At 37.9% G+C, this 27351-nt stretch overlaps 1 protein-coding gene across 4 annotated transcripts in view; it reads right to left on the bottom strand.

The window, feature by feature from the left end:
* UGGT1 (UDP-glucose glycoprotein glucosyltransferase 1) overlaps nucleotides 1-27351 on the bottom strand; it is a 114390-nt gene that overhangs the window by 20355 nt on the left and 66684 nt on the right. For 3 of the 4 annotated variants that reach the window (XM_058548725.1, XM_058548724.1, XM_058548722.1), the window contains 16 exons: nucleotides 26972-27092; nucleotides 24372-24470; nucleotides 23560-23583; nucleotides 22959-23053; nucleotides 20665-20871; nucleotides 19765-19896; nucleotides 18841-18971; nucleotides 15053-15148; nucleotides 10527-10629; nucleotides 9527-9606; nucleotides 8289-8478; nucleotides 4358-4516; nucleotides 3753-3838; nucleotides 1884-1968; nucleotides 638-726; nucleotides 38-142 (listed from right to left, as the gene is read on the bottom strand). In XM_058548725.1, coding sequence (XP_058404708.1) covers nucleotides 38-142; nucleotides 638-726; nucleotides 1884-1968; nucleotides 3753-3838; nucleotides 4358-4516; nucleotides 8289-8478; nucleotides 9527-9606; nucleotides 10527-10629; nucleotides 15053-15148; nucleotides 18841-18971; nucleotides 19765-19896; nucleotides 20665-20871; nucleotides 22959-23053; nucleotides 23560-23583; nucleotides 24372-24470; nucleotides 26972-27092 — 1802 coding nt within the window. The remainder of the gene's footprint in view (nucleotides 1-37; nucleotides 143-637; nucleotides 727-1883; nucleotides 1969-3752; nucleotides 3839-4357; nucleotides 4517-8288; nucleotides 8479-9526; nucleotides 9607-10526; nucleotides 10630-15052; nucleotides 15149-18840; nucleotides 18972-19764; nucleotides 19897-20664; nucleotides 20872-22958; nucleotides 23054-23559; nucleotides 23584-24371; nucleotides 24471-26971; nucleotides 27093-27351) is intronic. The other variant, XM_058548723.1, reaches the window with a different exon arrangement.

Raw genomic sequence — 27351 nt, forward strand, 5'->3', positions numbered from 1 at the left:
TTCATTCATATATACTGAAATAATCAACAGGACTAACCGAAGAAATCTCTCGTAGAGATGACCAGATGCAACGGAGAAAATATTAATTATGTCATCTTTATCTTGTTTCACTTCCTCAGTCTTCTGTCCTCCCGTAAAGCCCCTACAATAACAAAGGTAAAAACAAGAACACTTGAAATGCTGGTACAGATTCCTTTTCCTTTGCTGGAGGGCAATGCAGAGGGAGCAGACACGAGGCAGAGAGCACAAGGCCAGCAAAACCACCTCACAGGATAGATACTGAGAAGGATGCTGCCTACAAGGCACCATGTAGCTTCAGGAATGGACCGAACACTGGCTACTCTATGCAATCCATACAATGGGAAGTAAACCGAGTAATTATCAACCAACTCTCCAAAGAGTAGGCACAACCCAACGAGAGTTAAGAGTATGGAACAGAAGTAACTTCACCATGAGATGACATTACCCTTTTTGAGTCAAGAGGAAAATACTCATCTTCTCTAAATATAAGTGCATCATTGGCTGCACAGAGCAGAATCAGAAAGGCCCAGACAGCATTACTACACTGAAGCGAGGGATGGTGCTTGTATCTCAGTTTTTCCTTTAAAATACTACTTTGCTTCTGATGCCAATTTACCATTTGAAGGAGTCCCAAAATCCAGATTCATTCTCATTAGTTCCATCACTCAGCAAGTCTTCATTCACCATGTCTGCCTTCTTCTGAACCTGCAATCATATGTGATGGATCTTATTCCTCCCATTGGGTTTAATAGGCATTAAACTGATTTTCACTAGATGTACACTGAAAGTATTGTCAACATTAGGGAATTAATTCTTCCACAAGCAGGTACAACCCACCCAGAGTCTAGATGTATTCAAGAGAAGTATCTTCACCATCTCACGTTAAAACCTTAAGTGAGGAGAGAGCAATCTCTTTTAACTAGACAATAACTGTTTCCAGCTTGAAAAATGGGCAAAGAACCTCAAATTCAACTGTGTAGGAAATACAGTCTGAGTAAAAACAGAAGCACAATGCACCAAGCTAACAGCTCGTTCTAGGGGAAGAGTGCAGCCCATATGAGCTCTGACCGTCAGAAGGAGACATTTCACGCCATAGCCGTTTTTCAGGATTTACTAGCACGAGAACAGGTTGAATCTTCCCTACTGCACAGGGATCATTTTTCTGCTCAATCATGCGTGTGTGGCCTGCTTTAGATTTCACTAGATGTATTATATTTACCATGTGCAATGATTATTTATTCCATAATACCTTTTATTTGAATTTAAGGCACTTAAGAACCTCAAAATTCCAAGAATAGAGAGTAGAAGTAAGAAGAAATTAAATAAAGCTACCACGTATTACTGCTGAAATTTTCACTGGCATTCTCCTCAATTTTCTGAGAATAAAATCATCACTAATAATGTGAATTGTAGCTATGTCAGCCACACAGTATCTATGAACGCATTTCATGTAAAATGAGACTTGCGCTGCTCGCTGAGATCACCCAGAAGGGGCCATCTCTCAGCTGAAGAAAGCCACAGACTCACCTACAAAAGACATTCTGCATTTAAAGCAGCATTCCTATATGCTACAGTAAAATTCCAAAGGTGAATTAAAGTCTTGGGCGGGTTTCCTTTTTTTCCCCTTACCTTTACTGAGATATATGTGACAAATAACATCGTGTAAATTTAAGTGTGCAATGTGATGATTTGGTATAGGTAAATATTGAGAAATTATTACCATAATAATAGTATTACTATTGCAGTTAACACATTCATCACCTCATACAGTTTGGGGCTGGTTTCCAGATACATATTTTTACATAATAGTTTACTGTTGCTTCTACTAAAATAGAGTACCTGCCTTAATATACCAAACTCACCTTCACTTTAATAATTTTGCTCTTGAAGTTGTTGAGGACGACAACAACTTCATCAGCATCAGGTGGAGAATCTGTACCGTCGTGGCTTAGAGAACAGAAAGGAGAACGAAAGACAGATATTACAGATCACAAACCTCAAGATGCAGTCAATGGGGTGACATCAATCCGCCATATTTGTCCACAATCCTTATCATAAAGAAGTTTTCAGAATAAATTATTTTCTCACAACCTGCAGGAAGCCCCTTCAAGCTACACAGCAGCACTTGTCGAAATCTCTATCCTTCACCCTGAGTGAGCCAATCAGTCAAAGCCCAAACTCCCTCCTTGAGTCCCCCTTCAAATTACCTTTCATAGAGAAGCTCTCAGGGCTGCAAGCTGGCGATGAGATGAGATCTTAACTACCGTCTGTATTCACAAGGTCTGAGCCAAGCACAGAGCCTTCAATAAGAGTGCCTGATGGCATGGGCCACTCTGCACCATCATCAAAACTCATCACTTCTACTCTTCAACGGGCAAGTAGCAAAACATGGCTCTGCTGCAGAGTTTTGTAAAGGCATCTACTCTCTCCTTCTGTCTGGAGCCAGAATCAGCTGAGTCTAGGCCCTGAGGTACTGAGTCTGGTGCCCATATTCTGAAGGAAGAACTATAACCAGCTCTATTTGCAGGCAGACGGGGCAGAGGAGGAAAAATTTAAAATAATATTTCCCTACTAACTATAACGCCTAAAATTTCCAGTCATCAATTTTCAAGGTGTTAACTGCAGAAAGCCACGATAAAATATGAATTCACGGAATCACTGTCATCCAGCAGAGAGCAGACCTCTCAGGCAAAGGGACAACTCTGATAGCATGAACACTAGAGACCGGAAACATCCAAGAGCAAGCACAGAAGGAAGTGGGCCCTAGACAGCTGGGAAGAGGGGAGTCAGGGATGAAGAGTGCACAGGGGAAGGGCAGACGAAAGGGACGCAGTTTAGAAGGACAACACATAAACTCCTTATGACAAATTAAAAATCTGTAAAACCATATTTGGGGAAAACATTATTCAGAGGAAAATCTACTATTTATAATAGAGATGTTATTATAATCCAAAAGTCTTCTATTTCTTCCGTAAGAAATATGCAGAAATCCACATTGCTTTCACATGTGTCAGGTAAGATTCCATGCAGCTAAGATGAGGACTCAGCAGGAGGATGTTTTAAACTCTAATGGAAATCATTCCCTAAATAAACTGACATAACAGTCTTTTCACATAGCTTAACCTAATTTAAATTGTGTTAAACAGAATTTAAACCACAACTTTTTACAAGGCAGTCTAATTTTTTTAAACTAACAGTCACCGGTAGCAAACTTTAAAGCAAAACCCTGGCTACTGACGGAATGCTCTGGGAGTACTTCCATATGACCACAGACAGAAAAGACCAAGCACCAGCACCAAGGTTTCATGGCCAAAGCGTACAGTGTACAGTGCATCTGCAACTCACTCAGGGTCCAGAAATACTCTAGCTGGGTAGAAAAGTTTGACTGCTCTTCATTTCTTTTCTCCTTTCTTGAAATGACTCCACTTCTCATCTGCCTATGGTTTTCATCACAGTGACACAGAATGATTTGACTCTGGGATACTGTTAGCACAAAAGAATGACTGAAGAGGGAAATGTGACTACACTTATTAGTATTTACACCACTTAATATCCAATTATCCCCTGACAATTCTTCCATATTTAACTTCCTGGAAAAGCATTGCTTCATCACACCAACAAGTGCAAATTGAATTCTTTCTGCCTGGCTAACCATCAGCGTAGGATTCAATTTGAGCTGATTCTCATTGCAGAATGTTCTGGAAAAATGCCTCTGCAGCACTTACTCCTACCTGTAGATCCTATAAATATCCTCAGAACGTCCTTTTCTTAGTCTGAGAATCCAAGCTCCTGGGTTGGCTTTTAACTGAAAGTAGCCCTAGGACAAGAAGAAAAGACAAACTTCAGTTCTCTTTGAAACATCAAACGCTGTTTCTGAGGAACAGTTATTTCTTTGTCTGAAATATCAGTTACCTATATTTTAAATAAGGTACTTAACAAATCAGTGCAATTCTTAAAAAAAAAATCTCCACATTAGAAACACTAGTGAATACAGGCCAGTGAAGCAAGAAGCCTGCCCTTTAGCTGTATTTCAGTGAAAAATCAGCGTGCGACATTTGAATAAGCTGCAAACCTCCAAAGGAAAGAAAAATGCTGTCAGCTCATAAGCAATGCATTTTCAGGGGCCAATTTGGGTACAGCAGAATATTGTAATATATTATCTTTTAAGTTGACATGTAATTCTAGTCTACAAGTTTAACTAGTTTTTATATTGACCAATTCAGTCAATCATGAATTTTAATCTCACTCATGTTCAGGATGCTAACTCCTCCATCATAAATTATAGTGCCCAAAAGAATATGACTCAGTCTCCCCTTCTGATGGACTGCGGATTTACCAGATTGGCCATCACAATGGTGTCCACGATGACTGGGTTGGCTGAAGTTCCCAGCGTGAACTGCAGACCTCTTGGGGGCTGGCCTGTGGTGATGTCATAGCAGTGACCTTCCAATAAGAGGTACTCCAGCTCATACTCCGCAGCCACCACACTGTCCACCTGCAACACCAAAATCAAATCACTTGAAGACTACTCAGCAATGAAAAGAAACATACTGAGACATGCAACAACACGGGTGAATCTCAAATGCATTACACAAAGCGAATGAAGCCAGACATAAAGGGCTACATACCATATGATCACACTTATAAGAAATTCAAGAAAAGGCAAAACTATAGTGACAGAAAACAGATCAGCTGTTGCCTGGGGCTAAAGGGAGGGGAAGGGGCTTGCCTGCAAAGAGGAACAAGAGAACTTTCTGGAGTGATGGAAATGATCTGCATCTTGACTGTACTGGTGGTTAACAATTGCATATCATTTTAAAACTCAGGTGGGTTGGAAGGAGAGTCAGGAAAAAGGACACAGAAAAAACATTAAGGAGGTTATTCCAAAAGCACAGATGAGAGGATATGAGTCCAATCTGGGAAAGTGATATAGAGAAAAGCGTGTCAAATAAACTGCCGAAGGAATGTACAGATCTCAGAGCTAAATAATGGAGAAGATAGGTAAGACAATCCCACAAGGATTAACTTACATGAGAAACAGAGAAACAATGAGAAAGATCAGAAAAACATCAGAGAAAAAAATGCAAAATCACCTTGGCCTTTAGAATATAGCTGAATATACTGCTGTTCTAAATGCAAAACTCCAAAAGGTACTTAATGGCTCCATAATGGCATACAACCATTCATGTTCTGCACCAGTTGCCTAAATTATTGCTAATTCCTTGCAGAACAGATGACAGAACTGTAGGGTCTTAGGGCAGCCTGGTTTTAGCTAATTAAAGAGTTTCTACCCCAGGCTCGTTCAGACTTGGTTTTGTAACCCTATCTACTGCTAATAATGTACTACTTGAAGCTGAACATGTTACTGCAATACTAAATTCCAAAAGTCTAATAATAAGACCTAAGAAGTAAACCTCCACATGCTCACCAAGTCTTGGGCTCTGTATTTTCAGCGGAATGCAGAGAAACTGGAGGAGAGAGCAGCAAAAACTCTGAAGATATGGAAAAAACCTGCTTTGCATTCAATTCTATACTTCCTTGCACTATTCTTTAGTGCTTTGTGTGGCCATTTTATAATCTCTTCAACAAAAGTTTGTTTCTTAAGGGTAAAGACTATATTTCCTATTTATTAAAAATAGGATGGATAGGACTGGGGTGGGAATAAGGCAAGTGTGTACACAGACACACGCATACACAAACACACACACACATACTCTCTCTCTCCCTGTCTCCCCTAACTTAGCACCTAAGGTATTCTTCTTAAAGAAACTTGAGTTACTTAACCTAATGAAAAGAAGGCTAAGAAGTCCTTTGGTAACTATCTTCAAGTTTCCGGCCTCCCAATTCCCAAGAAGACAGAACCAGGAAACAGGCTTCAATTGTAGCAAGAGATATTTACGGCAGATACAGAGACAAACGTCTTAACAAGGAAGGAGGCCCTGAGACACTGTAAGCTCCTTGAAAGTAAAGACCCCGAGCTAGGCACACAGAGTGAGGGCTAGGGAGAGACATCAGTGAAATTACACTTGTGAGCTCTCTATCTTTGAAGACACATTAGGGGAAAAGGATCACTTACCTTAGAGACTCAAAATACAGTTATATCAAAATAAATGAAATCGAGAACAGAAAAACCACAGAGAAAAAGCAGTGAAACCAAAAGCTGGTTCTTTGACAATATCAACAAATTGACAAACTTTTAGTTAGACTGATCAGGAAAGAAAGAGAGAAGAGCCAACTTACTGAAATCGGCAAGGAAAAAGGAGACATCACTATTAAGTGTAACTAAAAAAGACCCTAAGAAAATGCTATCAATAACTGTAAGTGAAAAAATTAGATAACTCAGATAGAATGGATAAATTTATGAATTTATCAAACTCCAGAAACTGAATCGAGATGAGAGAGAAAATCTAAATAGATCTATAACAAGAGACTGAATTACTAATTTTAAAATTTCCCAATTAGCCAAGAAGATTATATAAAAGGCATCCAGATTGGAAAGAAAGAAGTAAACCTACCTCTATTTGCAGATGACATGATCTTATATAGGCCCGTATACTAAGAACTACAAAACATTGTTGAAAGAAATTAAAGACCTAAATAAATGGAAGGACATCCCATATTCATGGATCAGAATATGTAATATTGTTAAGATGGTACTGATTTAGGGATTTAATGCAATCCCTATCAAAATCCCAACAGCCTTTTCTTCAGATATTAACAAGTTGATTCCAAAATGCAAAGAACCCAGAATAGCCAAAACTATCTTGAAAAAGAAGAACAAAATTGGAAAACTCACTTACCGATTTCAAAACTTACTACAAAGTTACAGTAAACAAGACAGTGTGGTACTGGCCTAAGGACAGACACATAGATCAGTGGAACAGAACTGAGAGTCCAGAATTAAACCTTTGCATTTAGGGCTAATTGAACTTCGACAAAAGCACCAAGACCATCCAATTGGGAACAAACAGTCTTATCAACAAATGGTGCTGGGACAACTGGACATCCACAAACGAAAAATAAAGCTGAAACCCTACCTTACACCACATACAAAGATTAACTAAAAATTAATCTAAGGCCTAAATGTAAGAGTTTAAAATTTTGAAAAGTCTTACAAGAAAACACTGGACTAAATCTTTGTGACCTGAGATTAAACAAAGATTTCTTAGATATAACACCAAAAGCACAAACAACAAAAGAAAAAAACAAGTAAATTACACTTCATCAAGATTACAAACTTTTGTGGGACAGGGTTAAAGGACATCTGGATGAAGGACATTATCCAGAAAGTAAAAAGACAACAACTCGAGACAACTCTAGAATGGAAGAAACTATCTGCCAATCATATATCTGATAAGGGACTTATATCGAGAATATATAAAGAACTCTTACAATTCAACAAAAAAAGATAAACCAATTTTAAAAAATAGGCAAAGGATTTCAATAGACATCTCTCCAAAGATACACAAATGGCCAATAAACACATGAAAAATTGTTCAACATCATTTGTCATTAGGGCAGGAATGGAAAATGGTGCAGTCACTCTGGAAAATAGCTGGGCGATCCCTCAAAAGGTTAAACATAGAATTACCATATGATCCAGTAGTTCCAGTCCTAAGTATATACCCAAAAGAAATAAAAGCATATCTACAAAAACTTGTAGACAAACGTTCATAGCAGCATTATTCATAACAGCCAAAAAGTAGAAACAACCCAAATGTCTAGTGATGAATGGAGAAATAAAAGCCGGAATATCCACACAGTGGAATATTACCTGGTGATAAAAAGGAATGAAGTACTAATATATGCTACAACATGGATGAACCCCGAAAATAATTTAAGTGAAAGAAGCCAGTCACAAAAACATATGATTCTATTTAGATGAAACATTAGAATAGGCAAATCCATAGAGACAGAAAGTAGATTAGTGGTGGCCAGGGGCCAAGGAGAATGAGGAGTGACTGCTAATGGGTATGGAGTTTCTTTTAGGGGTGATAAAAACATTCTAAAATTAGATAGTGGTGATGGTTGCACAACTCAATGAATATACTAAAACTATTGAACTGTACACTTTAAAAGGATGAATTTTATGGTATGTGAATTAGATCTCAGTGAAGCTGTTATTTTAAAATACAATGATACCTGAGCAGTGACGTCTCAGAAGCCCATCCAGACTGTGGTCCAGCCTGCTCAGTAACAGACTACCATCACTACATCTTTAACAGGCTTCACACACGATTAGATACTTGGAAGAATGACACTCTTACCTCTTCTAAATAAATATTATCAAGATCATATGGTGTTCTGACGGACTCTACCATCCAACTCTCAGGGGTGTTCAAATTCAGAGTGAACAGAGGAGACTGTGGCATATCCAAAAATTTTGCTATTGGACCCTTAGCAAAGCTATTGTATGAAGTGAAAGAAATCTCTGGTTCCAAGACATAACGGTAAAAGCTGAAATTGAAAAGAAAAATGTTACTTTTTTTTTAATGCAACCACAGTCCTTCAGTTTACAGGTATCCACACAGATAAACAACTGGCTTAAAACAAACTCGATTTGGAAGGGTATCCTTCCAGATTGGGAAAAGTGTTTCCAAAACCATCTCTTGATCTTATTAGACCTCCTGCGGTTGTTGCTGATGCAAGAGAAGAGCAAGAAGGATGGGACGGAGAGGCGAGATGCCTCCTCCCTGTACTGTTATCGGTGGCTGCTGCAGGGGTCGCAAGCATTTCCTGACCACTTGCCTCCCTTTGGTGAGAAAAGCTCATTTTTCTCTTAAAAACAAAGTCCTAAATGGTGATTGGGTTCTCAGGTGAGCCCTGAAAACACCATAGGTAATAATTTAAACATTTCTCTTATACGAAGACAATGGTGAAAGCTGGGAACCCTTCTGTCACTTTCAAACACTGTTTCAATTCACAGAACACAGCACATTTCCAAGTTAGGAATTTCTCACAGCCCCAACATGTGCTACACTATTACTATTAACTGCTTTTTATATAACCTTTTTCATAAATGACCACTCCAAAGCTCAGAGAGTATACAGCTAAGCTTGCCCTCCTTTTTAAGAAACATGCAAATGAGCCTCAGCAAGCTTCCACTGACATATATTCCACTCAAAATGCCTGCTCTTCTAAGATGAAAAAGTAGAGACAGGTGTCTTTCTGCACCACAACACATTTTAACTAGGTAAATTAATAGCTAAATCGATTCAAATTCAAAATTAGTTTTAAAATTAGACAATTATATAATTCTGACAGGGGGCGGGTAGGGGTAAGCACAAGTGCAAGTAGCCTGAGTTCAATGCCACCTAAATGCTCCCAGGCCCACAAGAAGTTTTTAGAAATTAGAGCAGAAACTTAGCAAAAATGTACATTCAGTAAATGATTTTTTCAAACATGACACCCATCTATAAACCCATTTGATCCTTAACATTCAATATCAGCTTTCAGATTTATTATCATTTTTTCAATAGGTGATTTCTTAAACAGCTTGTCTTACCTTTTTAAAGGCATGTCGGAAAGTTTAGATTGGCAGTTCATAAATACTCTTAGATTCACGTTGATCAGCTGAGTTAAAACCTAAAAGAGCAAACCAGATGACAACACACAAAATTTTTCCTATAGAGAAAGTGACTAATATTTGAGGCAAAATATTTACGTTTTCTCTTTAGAAATTTATCATTTGACACTGAGTTAAGACAGAGAACATTTCTTGATATCTCAAGAGAAGATACACAGATAATAAATGCCATAAAGTCTGCACTGGAGAAGTTTCTGGAAATCACAACTCCAGTGCACAATATGCATCACTTGGACAAACACATGAGAAGTGGGCTATCGAAAATCACTGCTCCCATGTGTGGTGAAGCAGCAGATGGAGATGGGCAGCTGTCTACACGAGGGAAATTTTAAAGGTTCATCAGTGCAGCTTATATACTACAGCATGAAAAAAACACATATGTAGAAGTACCCACAAAAAAGGTTCATTGATTACAATTTGATAAAACTCTACCTTTAAAAAAAATACAACTCAAAAAGAAAAGGTGGAGGCAACTATGTTTTTGGCAGAGCTCTTTTAAATTTTCTTAAAATTATAATATACGTATCTAAAGGACATGCTACAAAAAAAAACGCTCCTTATAAAAAAGGAAAATGATAAAGCAGAATTCTTTTACCTTTGTACCTCTTGACTATTATAAACTAAAATACGGCATAAATCAATTTAATTCAAAGACATTTTGCTCTGAATAAGGATGATAATTGTTTTTCTTAAATACATGAAATAACCCACCAAACTCGCGCCAACTTTCTAAGGTTATAAAGCTGTTTTCAGAGCCATCACTAATCTTTATGAAGATGTTTGCTCTGCCCCAGATGCCCTGCAGCATTTCCAATGCCCTTTGAAGATGACTAAGGGAACAACGAGGCTCTCAGAGAGGCACAGGGCGTGTGGCCACCACAGGGAAGAATGACAGGAACTGCTCTGCAGCTGTCCCTACCAAAAGCAAGGGTGCAAGTCTCTGTGCTTCTCTGGTGACAGGGTCAATGACAGCCACGACATCAAAGTACGTCTCCCCTTCCTTCGGCCTCAGTTTAATCGCACTACAGAGATCAAAAAGATAAAACATTAATCTGGAGGAAAACAGGAAACAAAGTTAATTTTTTTTTTTTTTTTGGTCCAACATAACCTATTAGCCCTCTTAGCATTTCAGAAAAAAATTTAGATCTAGGACAACAAGGATACATGGTGGTCAACTGTGATTATGTCTACCTCAAAGTCTGCAAAACCCTCTAATGACTCAGATTAACTCAAAATGGATTGAAAGATTTGTTTTAAGAGAAGAAAACCAGCTTGAAATTGTATTTAACAAAAAACTGCTAAAAGCTTATGATATTTGACAATTACAGAAAATTATGCCAATTTTTATTTCTTGGCAATAAGGCTATGAGGAGAGAAGAAATAAACTGATTTTTTTAAATAATAAAAGAAACATTAGAACATTACAAAAAACTTGAAAAAGAGAGAAAAAGGAAATAAACAATCATAAGATCTCACCATCCCAACCTAACCACTTTGTCGCATATTTTTATGTAGTCCTTCTTAAATGCCTATACAAAGATCAGCTGTATCTACAGAATATTAGCAATTTTATAATTTTCCTTCCTTCTCCCACTACCTTATCATAAAGATTTTTCCATATTGTTACATATCAAAAATCCGGAGTAAAAAATAATCTTCTATTTACCAAGTGAATCCGCCATAGTTTACTTAAGCTATTTCTTATTGCTGGACATTTGGATGGCTTTCAACCTGTAAATAACCTTGTACATCCAGCTTTTCTCAGACTTGGAAATTTCTTTAGAGTCAACAAAGTCCTAGACATGAGATTACTGAGTCACAGGATACAAATATTTTTGTGGCTAATATGTATTGTCAACCACATTTCCTCAAGAACTAAACAAATTTATAAGGCCAAGAAATGAACTTCACCACATCTTGTCAGCATTAAGTTATACATATTTTGCCTGTTCTGAATAAGTGAAAAATGATAGCTAACCGGTTAGGTTTCACTTTGTACCTCTAGGATTTCTGGGAAGTACTGCATTTTCCCATACGTAGTTTCCAGTTGCACGGCTTCCTTCTGAAGTCACATTGACTTAGGTGACTTAAGAGGAGCAGGAGCCTCTGATACATTTCAAAAAGGAATAAACTTGAAAGGATTTAAAAATACATCCAATTTTCCAAAAATATTAATTGCTTAAAGCAATGCTTACTTTTGTTTGCTCTGGACAATATTTTAATGTGGCTTCAATGCTAACCACTACTTTTATGCCAGAACATTTACCCAGCAGGATGAAAACAAAAGTGCAAAACAGCACGTAACTAATAAAACTGGGTAACTATAACCTAAATGGTGACAACGGCTATTTCAAATCTTAACTGCTTTGGAAACAACCATTGGAACAGCTTTGTGACTGTATGCAGCAGAGGCTTTCAATTTTTGATATTAACAATTCCAGGTACCAATAATTATTCCAAAACAAATTTTTTTTACTCTAATACAGCTGTTCTCAAAGCGTGGCTCCAGACGAGCAGTATCAGCTTCACCGGGGAATTTGTTAAAAACAAATTGTCAGGGGCCGGCCCCGCGGCTTAGCGGTTAAGTGTGCGCACTCCACTGCTGGCAGCCCGGGTTCAGATCCCAGGCATGCACCGACACACCGCTTCTCCGGCCATGCTGAGGCTGTGTCCCACATACAGCAACTAGAAGGCTGTGCGACTATGACATACAACTATCTACCGGGGCTTTGGGGTGAAAAATAAATAAATAAATAAATAAATAAATAAATTGTCAGGCCCCAACCCAGACCTACTGAATCAGAAACTGCAAGCAATCTGCATTTTACCAAATTCTCTAACTAAAAGCCAAAGTAGGAGACCCACCACCATCAGATAATGTGGACCTCTGTGCTCCTCTAGAATGCTAGAAGGAAAAGCTCATTAGAGAACAGCATTATACAAACTCTCACAAAGGGAACAAGGAGAGGAGACCCAACAGTCCTCTGGAGAACAGCACCTGAGTCAGGCCTGCCCAGGCCAAAACCTGTAACCCCAGGGACTACTTGGGATAGAGTTCTGCACAACACGTTTGTGTTGTGAGCCAGTGTTCCAGGTGAGCCACAACAAGCATACCCAGAAACTAACCCTGTGAGGTCTTTTAACCACCTCCACATCTTCACAACAAAAAAGGGCGCAAGACAAAAACAAAAAAAAGAGCAATACAGTCGTGTGTTGCTTAACAATGGGGTATGTTCAGAGAAATGCATCATCAGGCGATCTTGTCATTGTGTGAATACCACAGACTGTACTTACACAAACCTAGATGGTATAGCCAACTACACACCGAGGCTATATGGTACTAATCTTATGGGACCACCACTGTATTCATGGTCTGTCATCGACTCAAACGTCTCTACACAGCACATGACTGTATTGGTGTGGAAATGGAGAACAGTATAAACTAAGAATATCAGGTTTAAATATACTCACTGTATTGGTCAGAAACGAGACCAGAATAAGGCCAAAAGTGACAGACACAGGAACAAGATTTGGGGATCACGCACATTTTTGTGAGGTGAGTAGAGCAAATGTCAAAGAATGCAGCGCTTCACCAATCTTCATGTACACAGGAGTCACCTGGGGGATCCTTTTACAATGTAGATGCTGAATCAGGAGGTCTGGGTTGGGGCCAGAGACTGCTTTTCTAACAAGCTCCCAAATGATGCCCTGCTGCTGGTCCATGGACCACATTTTTAGGGCAAGGGTATACATAACCAGTAATTCAGACTTTTTTGCTTCTTGCATAAATAAGAAACTGCTGATTTAAACATGGAACAGGCACTCATTTAACTAACATAACCCCAATGAGAAGAATTTCTCTAATAATAATTATAATTTGTATCATAATAGAATTTATAATTAGGGCATTTCAATTATATAAGACTCATGGGGAAAACGTTCTGAAAAGGGAAGAGTTCTTGCTCAGGACTCACTATCCTGGCCATGAAAGGCAAAGAAGATAGCAGGTCAATTAGGAAATACATTTCCTACAGTCATAACCAGATAATGAGTTACTTCCTGAAAGTATACAGAGTGATGAGAAGATGGGTGCTAATGGGCAAAATCCAATTACGGTTATCAGCAAAGAGCCACAGAAATCTTCTCCCTCTGGCAACATAAGAAATTAGGAGAGACAGCCAGTGAGAAAGGAAAGGGTCTCCATTTCAGCCTGGAATCATCAGTCTGTTCAAATTTGATCCCCACTCAAGGACTGGCTGTGAGAAAGCACAGGTCATCTAAAGCAAAGTGCAACCGACCCCAGCCCAATTAAATCAGAACCACAGAGAAGCAGGGTGCAGGCTTCCGTATCCAAAGCCGCCCTGGCGCTTCCAAGGTGCAGTCAAGATGTACAGCTGCCTGGTAAGACGGGGCCACACCCATCAACTGCAGGGCTCTTTCTAAAACCAAAGTAACCTTAAGTCTAATCATGAGGAAACAACTCTGACTGTGTGACTGTCCCAAGACAACTGGCCTGGACTCTTAAAAAAGTCCATGTCATATAAGACAAAAAAAAAAAAGGCAGGGAACTGTAACTAAAGAGACACAACAACTAACTGCAATGTGTGATCTGGACCAACAAAAAACAGTTGTAAAAGGGGTACTAGAGAAACCGAACATGGACTGTGTACTACTCAATACACTGTATGAAGGTTAAATTGCTGAGGTATGCTAACAGCCCTGTGGAGGAGCTCTCAGTGCTCAGGAGACACATGCAGACGGACTTAGGTGTGACGTGTAATGATGTCTGCAACGCACCTTCAAATGGTTCAGAAAAAATCTGAGTGCATGTATGTTCATACAAAACATACCAATATACATCATACATACCATACATACATACACACACGTTCGTACACACACACACACACACACACGGGTGACAGATAAATCTGGCATAATGCTAACAAGTGGTGAATCTAGTTAAAGATATTTGAGTGTTTACTTAATAGTGTTTCAACTATTCTCTAGGTTTAAAACTTTTCAAAATATAAAAACTGGAAAACAAAAGGCAAGGACTTCCTCCTAATGCTAAAATTTTTATTTTATTGAAAACAAAATAGTTTTCAATAAAAGTTGAATGAGACAAGCACTCTGACAACCTCTGTTTATTCTTGAATATCAGAAAATTACAAGTAATCTGTTTCATTAAATGCTGCTTTCTAAAAGGGGGCATTCATAACTACTTCAGATTTATTTAGAAATGTCAACTTTTATGCCATTGAGATCTGTATATGAATTTTACATATGAATACGAACATATACATAAAAACTGCACATCAAATTTTCTATTCCTATAAGAACTTATATACACAATTCATATGCAAAAATAAAGGATCTGACTTAAAGGCAATCTTAAGAGTTTAATGTCTAAGAATATGCACAAATTCAACATTAATTCTATACCTGTGTCTGTCTTCAAAAAACTGGTACTCGATTCTTGCATCTCCTTTTGGTTGAGCGGACAGGAGAGCATCCACCTTCATTACCAAGTCACTTGCCCTGAAAGACATGGTTGGTGAAAATTTAGCATCTCTAACTGAAGGTTTTTCCAATAATTGCTGAACATAATGTAATCAGCCTAAGTACTGAACACCAACAAGATGGTTTAAAGAAAGTATGAACTTTTTACCAACAGGCATGAGAAAAAGTACTGATTTTGTAACAGATTAGTCTTATAACTTGGGGAAGGTACTGACTTTTCAGTGAAATGGAGATAACACTTACTTTGCGTGGCTCTTGTAAATACTGCACTGGCTCAACACATAAAGGACCTGGCTCAGGGCCTGGCATATAACACATGGCCAGTTAGTGTTATTTACATTCTCCCTCATCCTCTACTAAATAACTTTACTAATTCTTATGATTATTAGAATAACTCACTGGAAAAACATCCAGAAAAAAACTATAAGGAGAAAGTGGAGATACATACAGTACCATTATTAAGAAATAAGCACTGATAACATTTTGGCTCATAATTCTTCTATAATTTTAAATATATACATACACTGAACAGACATTTCTCCAAAGAAGATATACAGATGGCCAACAGGCACATGAAAAGATGTTCAACATCATTAACTATCAGGGAAATGCAAATCAAAACTACAATGAGATATCACCTCACGCCCGTCAGAATGGCTATAATTAACAAGACAGGAAACAACAAGTGTTGGAGAGGATGTGGAGAGAAGGGAACTCTCATACACTGCTGGTGGGAGTGCAAACTGGTGCAGCCACTATGGAAAACACTATGGAGATTCCTCAAAAAATTAAGGGTAGAACTACCTACCACACAATCCAGCTATTCCACTGCTGGGTATTTATCCAAAGAACATGAAAACACCAATGCGTAAAGATACATACACCCCTGTGTTCATTGCAGCGTTATTCACAATAGCCAAGACTTGGAAGCAACCTAAGTGCCCATAAATGGATAAAGAAGATGTGGTATATATACACAATGGTATACTACTAAGCCATAAGGAACGATGAAATCCAGCATTTGTGACAACATGGATGGACATTGAAGGTATTATGCTAAGTGAAATAAGTCAGAGGGAGAAGGTCAAATACCATATGATCTCACTCATTAAGTAGTAGATAATGACAACAACAAACAAACACACAGAGACAGAGATTGGATTGGTGGTTACCAGACAGGAAGGGGGGAGGGAAGAGGGCGAAAGGGATAATTAGGCACATGTGTGGTGATGGATTGTAATTAGTATTTAGGTGGTGAACATGAGAACACGAGGTAATCCACGCAGAAATAGAAGTATAATGGGGTATACCTGAAATTTATACAATGTTATAAACCAATGTTACTGCAATAAACAAACAAACAAAAAAGAATAAATAAATAAATATATACATACAAATAAAAGTGGGATTATATTATTTGGTAATCTGCTTTTTCATTTAACAATATATTATAAACATCCTTTTGTTGGTTAATAAATTTAGGGGCACTTCAATATTGTCAACCACTGCATAATATTATATTACGGACACATACTGAACGTCTAGGTTGTCTCCTATTTCACTGTTACAACAGCACTGCAGAAAACAACTTAGCAAAGCATTTCTGCTTTCCCCACCTCTTCTAAAGTAGATTTCTAACCAAAGAAGATCTTAAACTAAATCATGAGACTGAAAGCAATGCTCTAATCTGTTGAACCGAAGACTAAATTCTAAGAACTCTAAAAGAGCACTTGTGAACATATGTGAACTGGAATCAAGCCTATACACTTTCTCACTGAAGCAACAACTCTATCAAATTAGCTCTTTTGGTACTTCTCAATATTAACTCTGAACACATGTAATACAGGCCATTTACTTCCTGTGATGTGTCAACACTGTCACAAAACATGTCAAGGGACACTTGGTCATGTGGACTGGGGAAAGCAGGCAAACAAGGAACTCCCTAGAGGCTCATGATCAGAGAGCCCACAGCTGCGCTTCAGGAAGCTGAGGACGGCCCCCTGGCTGAGGTCTAGGTCAGGAACGAACACTGTGGCTGTCACAGGAGGCTCCTCCATGGTGGAGCAGCTCTGGCACTAATGGAAACCCTAGGCAGGCAAGGGAACTCTGAGAAACCTAACAGTTTTACTATTAATCTTTTGACAGCCCCATGACTACCTCATTTCCCTAAATTCACCCAGGAGAGGCCCAGAGCCATCTCTGGATGTTGAAAGGCAAGTCTTTTGTGCATAATCTGGCAATTATACAGTCCACGAAGACTCCAAGGGGCTCCCCCAAAGCCTCCACAGAGAGGAGTGGTCCAAGGGCACACCCACCAAGCCTGTGCCTGTGACATGGTGGCTTCAAGTCACGGAGCACCTCCTGCCCTGCATCAGGGAAGTGTTTCAAAGGCCGAGACAAGGGGCACTGCTCAAGAGTCACTGAGGTAGGAGGGAACCTCTTTATCCATAGCCCCAGTATTGGCTGAGATGAAAAAAGATTCCTTCCCATATCACACAAGACTTAGCAAAAGAAATACTTCAGCAGCTATCGAAGTCAACACTTCCCTAAGACATGCATCTTGAACTCTGCAGCATGGTAGTATATGAAAAAGATGAAGGAGAAAACCAGAAGAACTTTAAAATTTTAAAATTTATATCCTCCAACTATGCATCAAAGAACACTACCAAGAGAGTTAAAAGGCAATCCACGGATTGGAAAAAGAAATTTGCACATTATATGTCTGTAAGGGACTGATAACCAGAATATATAAAGAACTTCTACAACTCAACAACAACAAAATAAACAATTAAAAATGAGCAAAGGACTTGGATAGATATTTTTCCAAAGATATACAAATGACCAATAAGCACATGAAAAGATGCTCAACATCACTAATCATTAGGGAAGTACAAATCAAACCACAAGGAGAGACCACTTCACACCCATTAGAATGGGTATTTTCAAAAAACAGAAAATGGCAAGTGTTGAGGGTGTAGAGAAATCGGGACCCTTATGCATTACTCGTGGGGAAGTAAAACTGTACAACCTCTGTGGAAAAAGGTATGATGGTTCCTCAAAAATTTAAACAAAAATACACCTTCCAACTACACACGCATTTGCCAGTCAATGCAGAAAGCACGTGTGTGCAGCCATGGGCTCCATTCCATTACACAGCAGGTACACGGACAAGTCACATAATCTATTGTCTTCCACTGAGAAATTCCTTATTAAAATACATTAGTTAATAATAACACTGAAAGAATAAAAATAAAAAACCAACAATAACTAACTCATCATCACCTTTGGAGATGCAAGAACAACTCATTATTCCAAACTAGTAAATAAAGGAGAAGCAGCATCTGACCTGCCTTTCCCTCCCCGAACAAAATAAAACTGAAGGGTAATTAAAGAGATAATGAGCTTACGTAAGTACTCCAAGGTGATAGATAAACTTACCCTTCTTACTTTTGCATATGTTTGAAATTTTCCACAATCAAAAGTTAAAAAAAAAAAAAATAGAACTAATTCAGTTCTTTAAATAGCTGGCTACAAAATAAATTAACTTGTTTCAACACAAGCATAAATAAACACTTGAATTAAAGAGTATTATTATATTTTAAAGCTGGAAATAAAACATCTTGGAGTAGGCAGCATGAGCAAAGTCCAATTAACATAGCCCCTATGACAAGAACTCTGACATAATTCATTTCATCTGTGGCAAAACTTACACATCTTCTTCTACCCGAAGCTGCTGAATATGTGATTTGATTTTCTGTCCTGAAGTTTTTAAGATGATATTTTCTAGGAGGTGAAAATCATCTTGATTAAAGAGTTCACTCTCCTCCAGTGGCCCAATGATCTGTGAAGAAGAGCACGGGGTCAGCGCTGGAATCAGCAGGCTGTAAAGAAGCCCTCTGCTGTTCTCAGACTGTCTTATAAACCAAGTCACTTTAAAGACCCAGCATGTTTATGTCTAAATAAAATCAATGAAAAAAGTAAAAATAAAACCCAATCAATTCATACAGTTATTTATTTACTTATCAATTCCTCAACTACAGAGTGTAAACTTATATAATTCATAATATTTTTACAGTAAGCAAACTCTGAAGTAAAACAACACAACAATATAGTTTTCATTAATTCTCACCGAATATAAATAATAAAGCCAAAATAGAGATGTAGTGGTAGATATCAGAGACTTTACCCTAAATGCTAAGAGTTTCAAGTTTGATATGTCCACCAAGTCTCATTTCAGTGGCTGCAGATATTCACGACATATTCTAAACCTAAACCCATTAAGTTCATATAGACTGCACAAACTTGAACACGGTCCCCACGGGGAATGAATACTTCATGTATCAAAGGCCTTATTAATCTACGTTCTGAGAGCCACCACCCTCTCACCACCTTACACAATGGCAGGACAAAACTAAACAGCAGGAAGGTTTCACACAGGACATTTGTGTCAAAATGAGAACACTTCCTCTGAAATAAAGGGAGTAGAAATGATCATCACCACTGCATGAGCCCTAGTCACCTTTGGAGAAAGAGAGGCTCTGTCTGAAGAGTGCGCTAGCTTCAGAGGAGAATGCTGCCAAGACTGTCCACTGATCTAACTGGAAGTCAAGCTTGTCTCAGGACAAAATCCTCACCCTTCCATTGCTGATCACGGCCCTCTGTCCCTTCTTCAGCTTCAGAACATCCCTGCAGTACATGGCATGAGACAAAATGAAATCCATTTTGGAAGACTCAAAGACCTCTTTAAAAAGACTGAAATCCATGCCCTAGGAAAGTAATTGTTATTAAGGAAAAGTAATTGTTATTAAGCAAACCATAAAAATGTATACTCATAATGAATAAATCATAAAATGCTCTTTTAGTGGAAAGTAATAACTAATTTTAATAATTAACATTATGATGTCTCCATTCTCCACTCTCCCTCCCATTTTTTCCCCTACCCTCTCACTTATCAAGTAATGTTTATTTCCTTTTCCTAGTTTTTTTATGTGATTGTTCAATTGGCAAACTATTGTTCATGATACCTTTATTCTGCATTTTAAAGTCTTGCTAATTTCAAGCGAGAGGCTTTTTTCTAACTGAAACATCAAGTATATTCATCATTTTATAAGAAATTTTAAAACTACAAAACACTTAGTCAAAAGTATTTTAACATATAAATGAATAAACATTAAAAACACATCAAGAACACAGAAGCCTCTAACTCATTAAGTGGCTTCAATCTCAGTTTTTTGCTCTATAAACAAATCAAATATTGTCTCTTTTAAAAACTACACAAAACAAACGGCTTTGTGCTTAAAACATACATAAATTTATATCATGCACATCCTGAAACCTAGGAAGTTTAAAAATAATAAAGGGAATGTGGCAGAATTATTATTTCTTGGAAAGATTCTTCCAACTTGAAAAAAAATCTCTGAGACTCAGTACTAAAATCACAAACCCTGATCATGAACAGGACACATGAGCTTATGGGAGCAAACTTCTGTGGTAAAGAACAGAACGAGGCAGCCTCATGCAACGCACATACTTACCCCGACGGAGAACTCCCCAATGTCAGCCCCTGCAGCCAGGGCCTCTGCAGTCTCCTCCTTGGCCATTTTTGTGATAAAGTTCTTAGCAGAGTTGGAGGTCTGCGTTTGGAGAGCTGCCCAGATTGCTCTGAAGATCTGAGTGTTTTCATAATTTACACCGTTGCTAGGATTATTGATCATGCTTATTCTAACATTGTTACTGGACTTCTATTTACAAAATAGAAATAAGAGTTACATGGTAGATATTACAAACTTAATAAGTGGCACTAACACCAGTCATACTCCATAAGCAGCAAATAACACTTCTCTTACAAGTTCTTCAGTAGTTCTCCTCTGCATAGGGAATAAATCAAAATGCCACAGCCAGGCATTCGAACCCCGCCATGAACTGGCCCCCAGCCTACTTTCCAACTCCGTTCTCACTACCCCTGTAAACACAGTATCCATCCAATACAGAGCCCTGTATTTCCCCAGTGCATTTGTCATTCTTCTAATACTCATCATGTCTCACACTGGCAGGTGAGCCCCACTATATCCCATCTTTACTTCCTTAAGTCCCAACCATTCTTCAGGTCTTTGCTCAAAGCTCTCTTCGTTTACACGGCCTTTCCAAATTTCTAGTAAAAATTAATCTTTCCCTGGGTAAAAAGACAAGAATCCATGTGGGAGAAGATATCTGGGACCCACAAACCCCAAAAACAGCTTATATGAAGAACATAAGCAACAGAAATTCATATTAATGTGTATCCACAGACACGTATGAGAATATTCATAGATGCATTCTTCAGAAGCCCCAAACCAGAAACAACAACAGTGACTGTCCATGAAATAGATTAAACAAACAAAACTTTGTGTGATACAATACCACACAATGAAAAAGAACTACCACTACTTGTAAAAGCATGGATAAATCTCAAAAATGTTGATTAAGAAACCAAACACAAACAAATATATATTATAAGATTCCATTTAAATAAAGTAAAAAACAGGCAAACCTATTCTACAATGTGAGAAGGGGGAACAGGGAGGGGGCGGTGATGGGGCCACAAGCAGGGGAGGGCTTTCAGGAAACTGATCATTCTCTACTGCTTGACCTGGGTGGTGGTCACACAGGTGTTTTCATTTTGTGACACTGTGTATCCTATGATTTGTGCACTTATTTTGAACCTATATTTTACTTCAATTAAAATACTTATTCAAAAAAATTCAACTCTCCCTCCTTGTTCTCCCACTCGACCACCACTCAAGGATTTATAAATCTGAGTCCCAGTGCCTCATATGTATCTACTTTCCTTCACCTTGAATTAACTCTGAATTGACCACAGCATCTAGTCTGTTCCCTTAGACAATAAACGCACTCAGCACATTAGTGAAGCTGAAATCACCTGACTATTTTAGTATTTTAGTAAGCCTCCTTGGGACACGGGGTGTCAAGGGGACATAGGAAGGGTGTAAAATGTGGATGAAGATCCCATCTAAAAGTGCCCAAGAAAACAAATTGTAAAATCTCATTCTCTGACAATGATGCTCTTCAGAAGAGTTAACTTCTTCTCAACCATTCGCCAGTGCCATTCACTCAAGTTCTATGATTTATGTGCTGCATATCTTTCCAATCTTCTGTGTGTGCATCCCTCTGTGTGCCTAGATCTACATCTATTATATGTACACTAACGTGTCTGCATGGTATTTCCCCCACATCCAGGGCTCTCTCAGTGTAAAGACCTTGCCTCTTCCATAAAATATACATGATCTTTGCGGCATCTCTGCAGCAAGAACATGAACAGTCATGCAATAAAAACTTGACTGAAACACCTCATGATTTTACTCATAAGTGGAAGACAGACTAACACACGGACAGAGAGAACTCTCTGGTGGTTACCAGGAGCAAGGGGAGTGGGGGATGGACACAAGGGGTGAAGGGACACATTTATATGATGACTGACAAACAATAATGTACAACAAAAATTTCACAATAAAGAAAAATAAATAAATAAAAGCAAACTGTACAACCAAAAAAAAAAAAAAAAACCAAAACAAAACACCTTGTCTGTGATGAGGATCTCATTATTTTTTTCTCTAAAAGAATCTATTCCCTTAAATAAAGCCAGAATACAGCAGTCTTCTCTCTTTTCTTCCTAGCTGGCAGACCTCTGAAGAAACAGTGCTCCTCTCCCTCAAGCACTAAGAAAGCAGGACTCCTGCCTCCCCACTAGAACAGTAATGTCAGCACACAGATGCCTAGGAGGACAACAGCAGCCTTGAACAAAGATACAGAATAAGTTGTAGACACTTGCCTGATGTTTAATAGCATCATACAATAACTGCCTTCCAGAAGGGCTATCAAAATCCCCAACAATCCAAAAAGTTACTGGCCTAATAAAAGAATCATCTGTAGAAAAACAAAAACAACTTAATGAGTTGGAGAGAAGAAGTACATTCTATGTTTCAATATTATTATTAAGCCAAATAATTTCTGAAAACCATGCAAAAAATAATAAAATGACAAGTTTAAAAAAGATACAAAGCAAAAGTAGTGCAACTTCTATACCAGAATAAAAGCAAGGTAACGTTCCACGTGGCTTAATTATAACCTAAGAACATGCACTTATTAATTCTACCACGGTTTGGGCAACTGCTAGCACATAAAATGAAAAAGAGCCTTTGAACATGTGGGTAACATTATAGTCTTTAATCATATTAATTTGTAACTTTCTGAAATATAATTCTTTGCAAACATTTATACAAAGTTTATCTGCATTGATAAATTATCTACTGTTACCCACAGGTTCTAGAAACATCACAATAAAGTGTCAATAAATTCTGAATCACGATGGTGCCTGAAACCACATAAGATAATTAAGAAAAGGAATAGAACATTCTGAAGTTTCAAGTTACCATAGATTTCCTTGGAGGACATTCCTGGACAAAGGTAAAGGAAAAAGAGTAGAAGAAAAGAAAATGTCATTTCTATAATTCACGTCTACTGTAAGAGTCAAAATTTTAAAATAATGTCTAACATGATCCTCTGCTCCTTAGTCCCATTAGTGATACAGCACTGTGCCAGCACCCCTCAGAACCAATCTCTCTGAGGAACCAAATGGAGCAACTGCCTGTACTTGCATACATCTGGGAAACCAGAAATTCTCTCTGAGAGAAGACTATAGTGGGATAAAATGTACACCTGCCTAAAACGACAGTCAGCGCTTTGAGAGGGTAATAAGTGTTACCAGAGGGGAAAAGCTTCTGTCTGCCATTAAAAGGATATCATTTCACACAATTTTAGCCTAAATGAATAGCTCTACATAAAAAGCAGTTTAAAAACTTACACAAGGATTCCTAGAACCAAGTTTATCTTATAAACCCTAAAAAGAATTAACCAAATGTTGTCGTTGAAGAGGCAAGTCAAATCAATTTTCAATCCATTAACACATTTTTACATCATAAATGTTTTTCTATTTTGAATCATGAAAAATTTTTCCTTTTGACTTTAATATCTAATATAAAATTTATAAAGATAACATTTGAATTTTCAAAAATACATAAAGAATTAAATATTAAACAAGTATTTTCTAGATTCAAATCATTATAAGAAATAATTAATAAAATAAATTACGGAATCTCTTTCCCAACAGACACTAAAGACTGAATTATTTTTGCAAATACTAAAAAAAAAATGTTGAATCCAAGATAAGTCTAAAATGGATTACCTTTCTTTGTCAGATAGTTCATACTATTGGCTATAGCAGCAGTCTTGCCTTGAGAATCCAAGACAGTAAATCTAGCGTAATCATCCACAAAAAAGTTATCTGAAGAAAAAATGAAATAGATTTATAATTAATACGCCTAAGTTCAATCTAATGTTAATCTTCAACTGATAATCTTATTTGACCATAATACTAGACTTATAAAAATGCATGAGTGAAATATATTAAGTTTCATGTTTGTTGAACAAGTTCACATGACCCCTATCCCATTAATCACATTTTAAGACAGTTAATAAAGTTAATAAATAGTTAATAAAATAAAATAAATAAAAAATGTATGCATCTCACATAACTCTAATATATGTTTTTGTGAGTTTAATGGTTTAAATTTATTCTATTCCCACTCCAATCACTTTACACCTGGAGAATGATCTCTCAAAGAGACCCCCAAACTCCATTTCTCCCCTCCTTAGTTTACCCACCATAGTAAGGTCTTCTCTATTCTGTTGTGAGGAAGGGGTAAATGGGAGAGAAAATAGAAGAAAACTCTGATTTTAATTTTTTCATGTCTAACAAAATAATACATTTTTAACCTTAACAAAAACAAAAGGTCATTTTCAGATACATATCCTCTCCTATTAGTGCCCATGGGCAATGCTCTTATCAATCATTTCCCCCTCTGATTACCCTTGCTAAAACTCCAGTTTCAAGTCATTCCCTTGCTCTAAACTTCCTGGTAATTTCTTCCTACCTACAAAATAGTCTCCACCCTGATCTCATAAACTCTATCTCCAGCCATCTCCCCAGTCTTATGCATTATTACACCCCAATATAAATGCCATTCTTCTCTACTGTCCTTCAAGCACCTCCTCCCACCCTCCTACCTATTCATCTGTTCACCCACTCATCCATCTACCCTCTCGGTCAACACAGCACACTGAGGGCCTACTATCCATTCAGTCAATATTCTAGAGAAGGAAAACAAAGGTAAACAAGACAGACAAGGCCATGACAGCATGTAGAGAGGAGAGAAAGCACATCGTGTCCTTCTAAAAAGGCCCCAGGACAGCAAAAGCCAAGAACAGTGTAGATGATGGCGCTCTGACCGCTGTGTCAGGAGAGGACAGCAGCTCCTTCACTGATAGCTCCAAATGCTCCCCAGGCAGACTGCATCTCTGCTGCTATGGACTAGCATCGCCTCACAGCTGATTACTACAACACACGGAGAAGAAAGATATCCAGAAACATGCAACTATTTTTATGCTCCTTATTCATAAGTACTCCAAAGATAACTCTTTACGGTTTAATGATGGAAACAACAAAAACTCAGGACAAAGACCCATAATACTGCTTGCCTTGCTCTAGTACAACTTCTCGTAAACAGCTAAAACCCAGCTATGAAGAAACAATTTAGCCCACTTTCTGACTACTTTCTTTCTGAAATATAAGCATACATGTGCATTTTCCTCTGCCTAAAAGAAAAGGAATTCAGCCTCGTGTAGATTAGAGATAGCTGCCATAAAGGAACAACAAGAAAAGCTCTATATATTCATTTTACACAACTACAACAACAAATACACTTTTTTTTGACTTCACCATTACATGTATCTTTTCTTCCCCAGTGAGATTTCCTGGGAAATTGATGACAGTTCCATCTTACTTCCAGCTGTTTGCTAAAGTGGCCTTTGGAGTCGCAAGGGAAGGCAAAAGGAACAAATTGCACCTGGGCTTAACCTCTCTACCTCTTAAAAGGTATTCTTGTGGAAACAACCTAAACATTCATCAGCTGAGGAACAGATAAGCAAAGTGTGCACTACCCATACAATGGAATATTAATCAGCCATAAAAAAGGAATGAAGTACTGAGATAGGCTACAATAGGGATGAACATTAAAAACATTATACTAAGTGAAAGAAGCCAGTCACAAAGAATTTCCAATTAAATGAAATATCCACAATAGAAAAATCCATAGAAACAGAAACTAGGTTAGTGGTTGCTGGAGGATAGAAGGGGAAAAGGGAGAGTGATTACTAATGGGTACATCATTTCTTTTTGGGGTGATGAAAATGCTCTAAAATTAGATAGTGGTGATGACTGCATAATTTTGAGGATATACTAAAAATTGTATACTTTAAAAGGTTGAGTTTTATGGCATGTACACTATTTCTCAATGAAGCTTTATTTTTTTAAAAGGCATTCTTATGTTCTCAAGAGTAAAACTACCTGAGATATTTGTCAACATTATTGCTGACTGATTCCAGAATGAGGATGAAGAAAAGGTAGCTGCTTAAGACCTTTATGACTGTAAGAAAGTCAAGAATATAGGTCTATTCTTGTCATCTAATGCCTGTTCAGTTGGCATTTAAAAGGCACTGAATATTTTTCAAAGTTTAAAAGGAATTATCCAGGAAGAATTTCTCTCCTTTTGGAGGAAACTCCTGTGAATTTAGAAGCTAATATTATGAACTCAAGGTGCAATGAGTTTCAACACAAAATTGCGTCACTATCTTGGGTTATCTTCTGAACATTACAATCCAATAAATGCAAAGATTCTGAAGGACAAACCAGAAAAAGGCCAAAGTTTTTCCTGAAATGCTCCTTACTGGTTGCTGTTAAATCCAGGTACTCCCGTTCAGCTGTCAGAATCCTGGCGTTGATTCGTGGAACGACGTTTGGCTGATTCATGATGTGCTCCACCACATCTTGATCATGGGGCAGCTCACCCTGCAGGCAAAGAGGGACAGGGTGGGGGCAGGGTGGATGGTAAACAAATTTCACCAATAATAATTTATTAGGAACTTACACATCATTAACTTTATAATATCTTCTTATGTACTGGTAACAGCTAAAAACAGAAGTTACCATGTTACAGGTTCCTGTCATTGCCAAGCATGGCTTGGCGTGTTATGTACGGCATCTTTCACTCTTTCAACAATGTGAGGCAGATGTTACTGACATCCATTTTAAAGATGAGGAAGCTGTG

Source organism: Diceros bicornis, chromosome 10 (genome assembly GCF_020826845.1).
Source record: "Diceros bicornis minor isolate mBicDic1 chromosome 10, mDicBic1.mat.cur, whole genome shotgun sequence".
Classification (NCBI taxonomy): domain Eukaryota; kingdom Metazoa; phylum Chordata; class Mammalia; order Perissodactyla; family Rhinocerotidae; genus Diceros; species Diceros bicornis.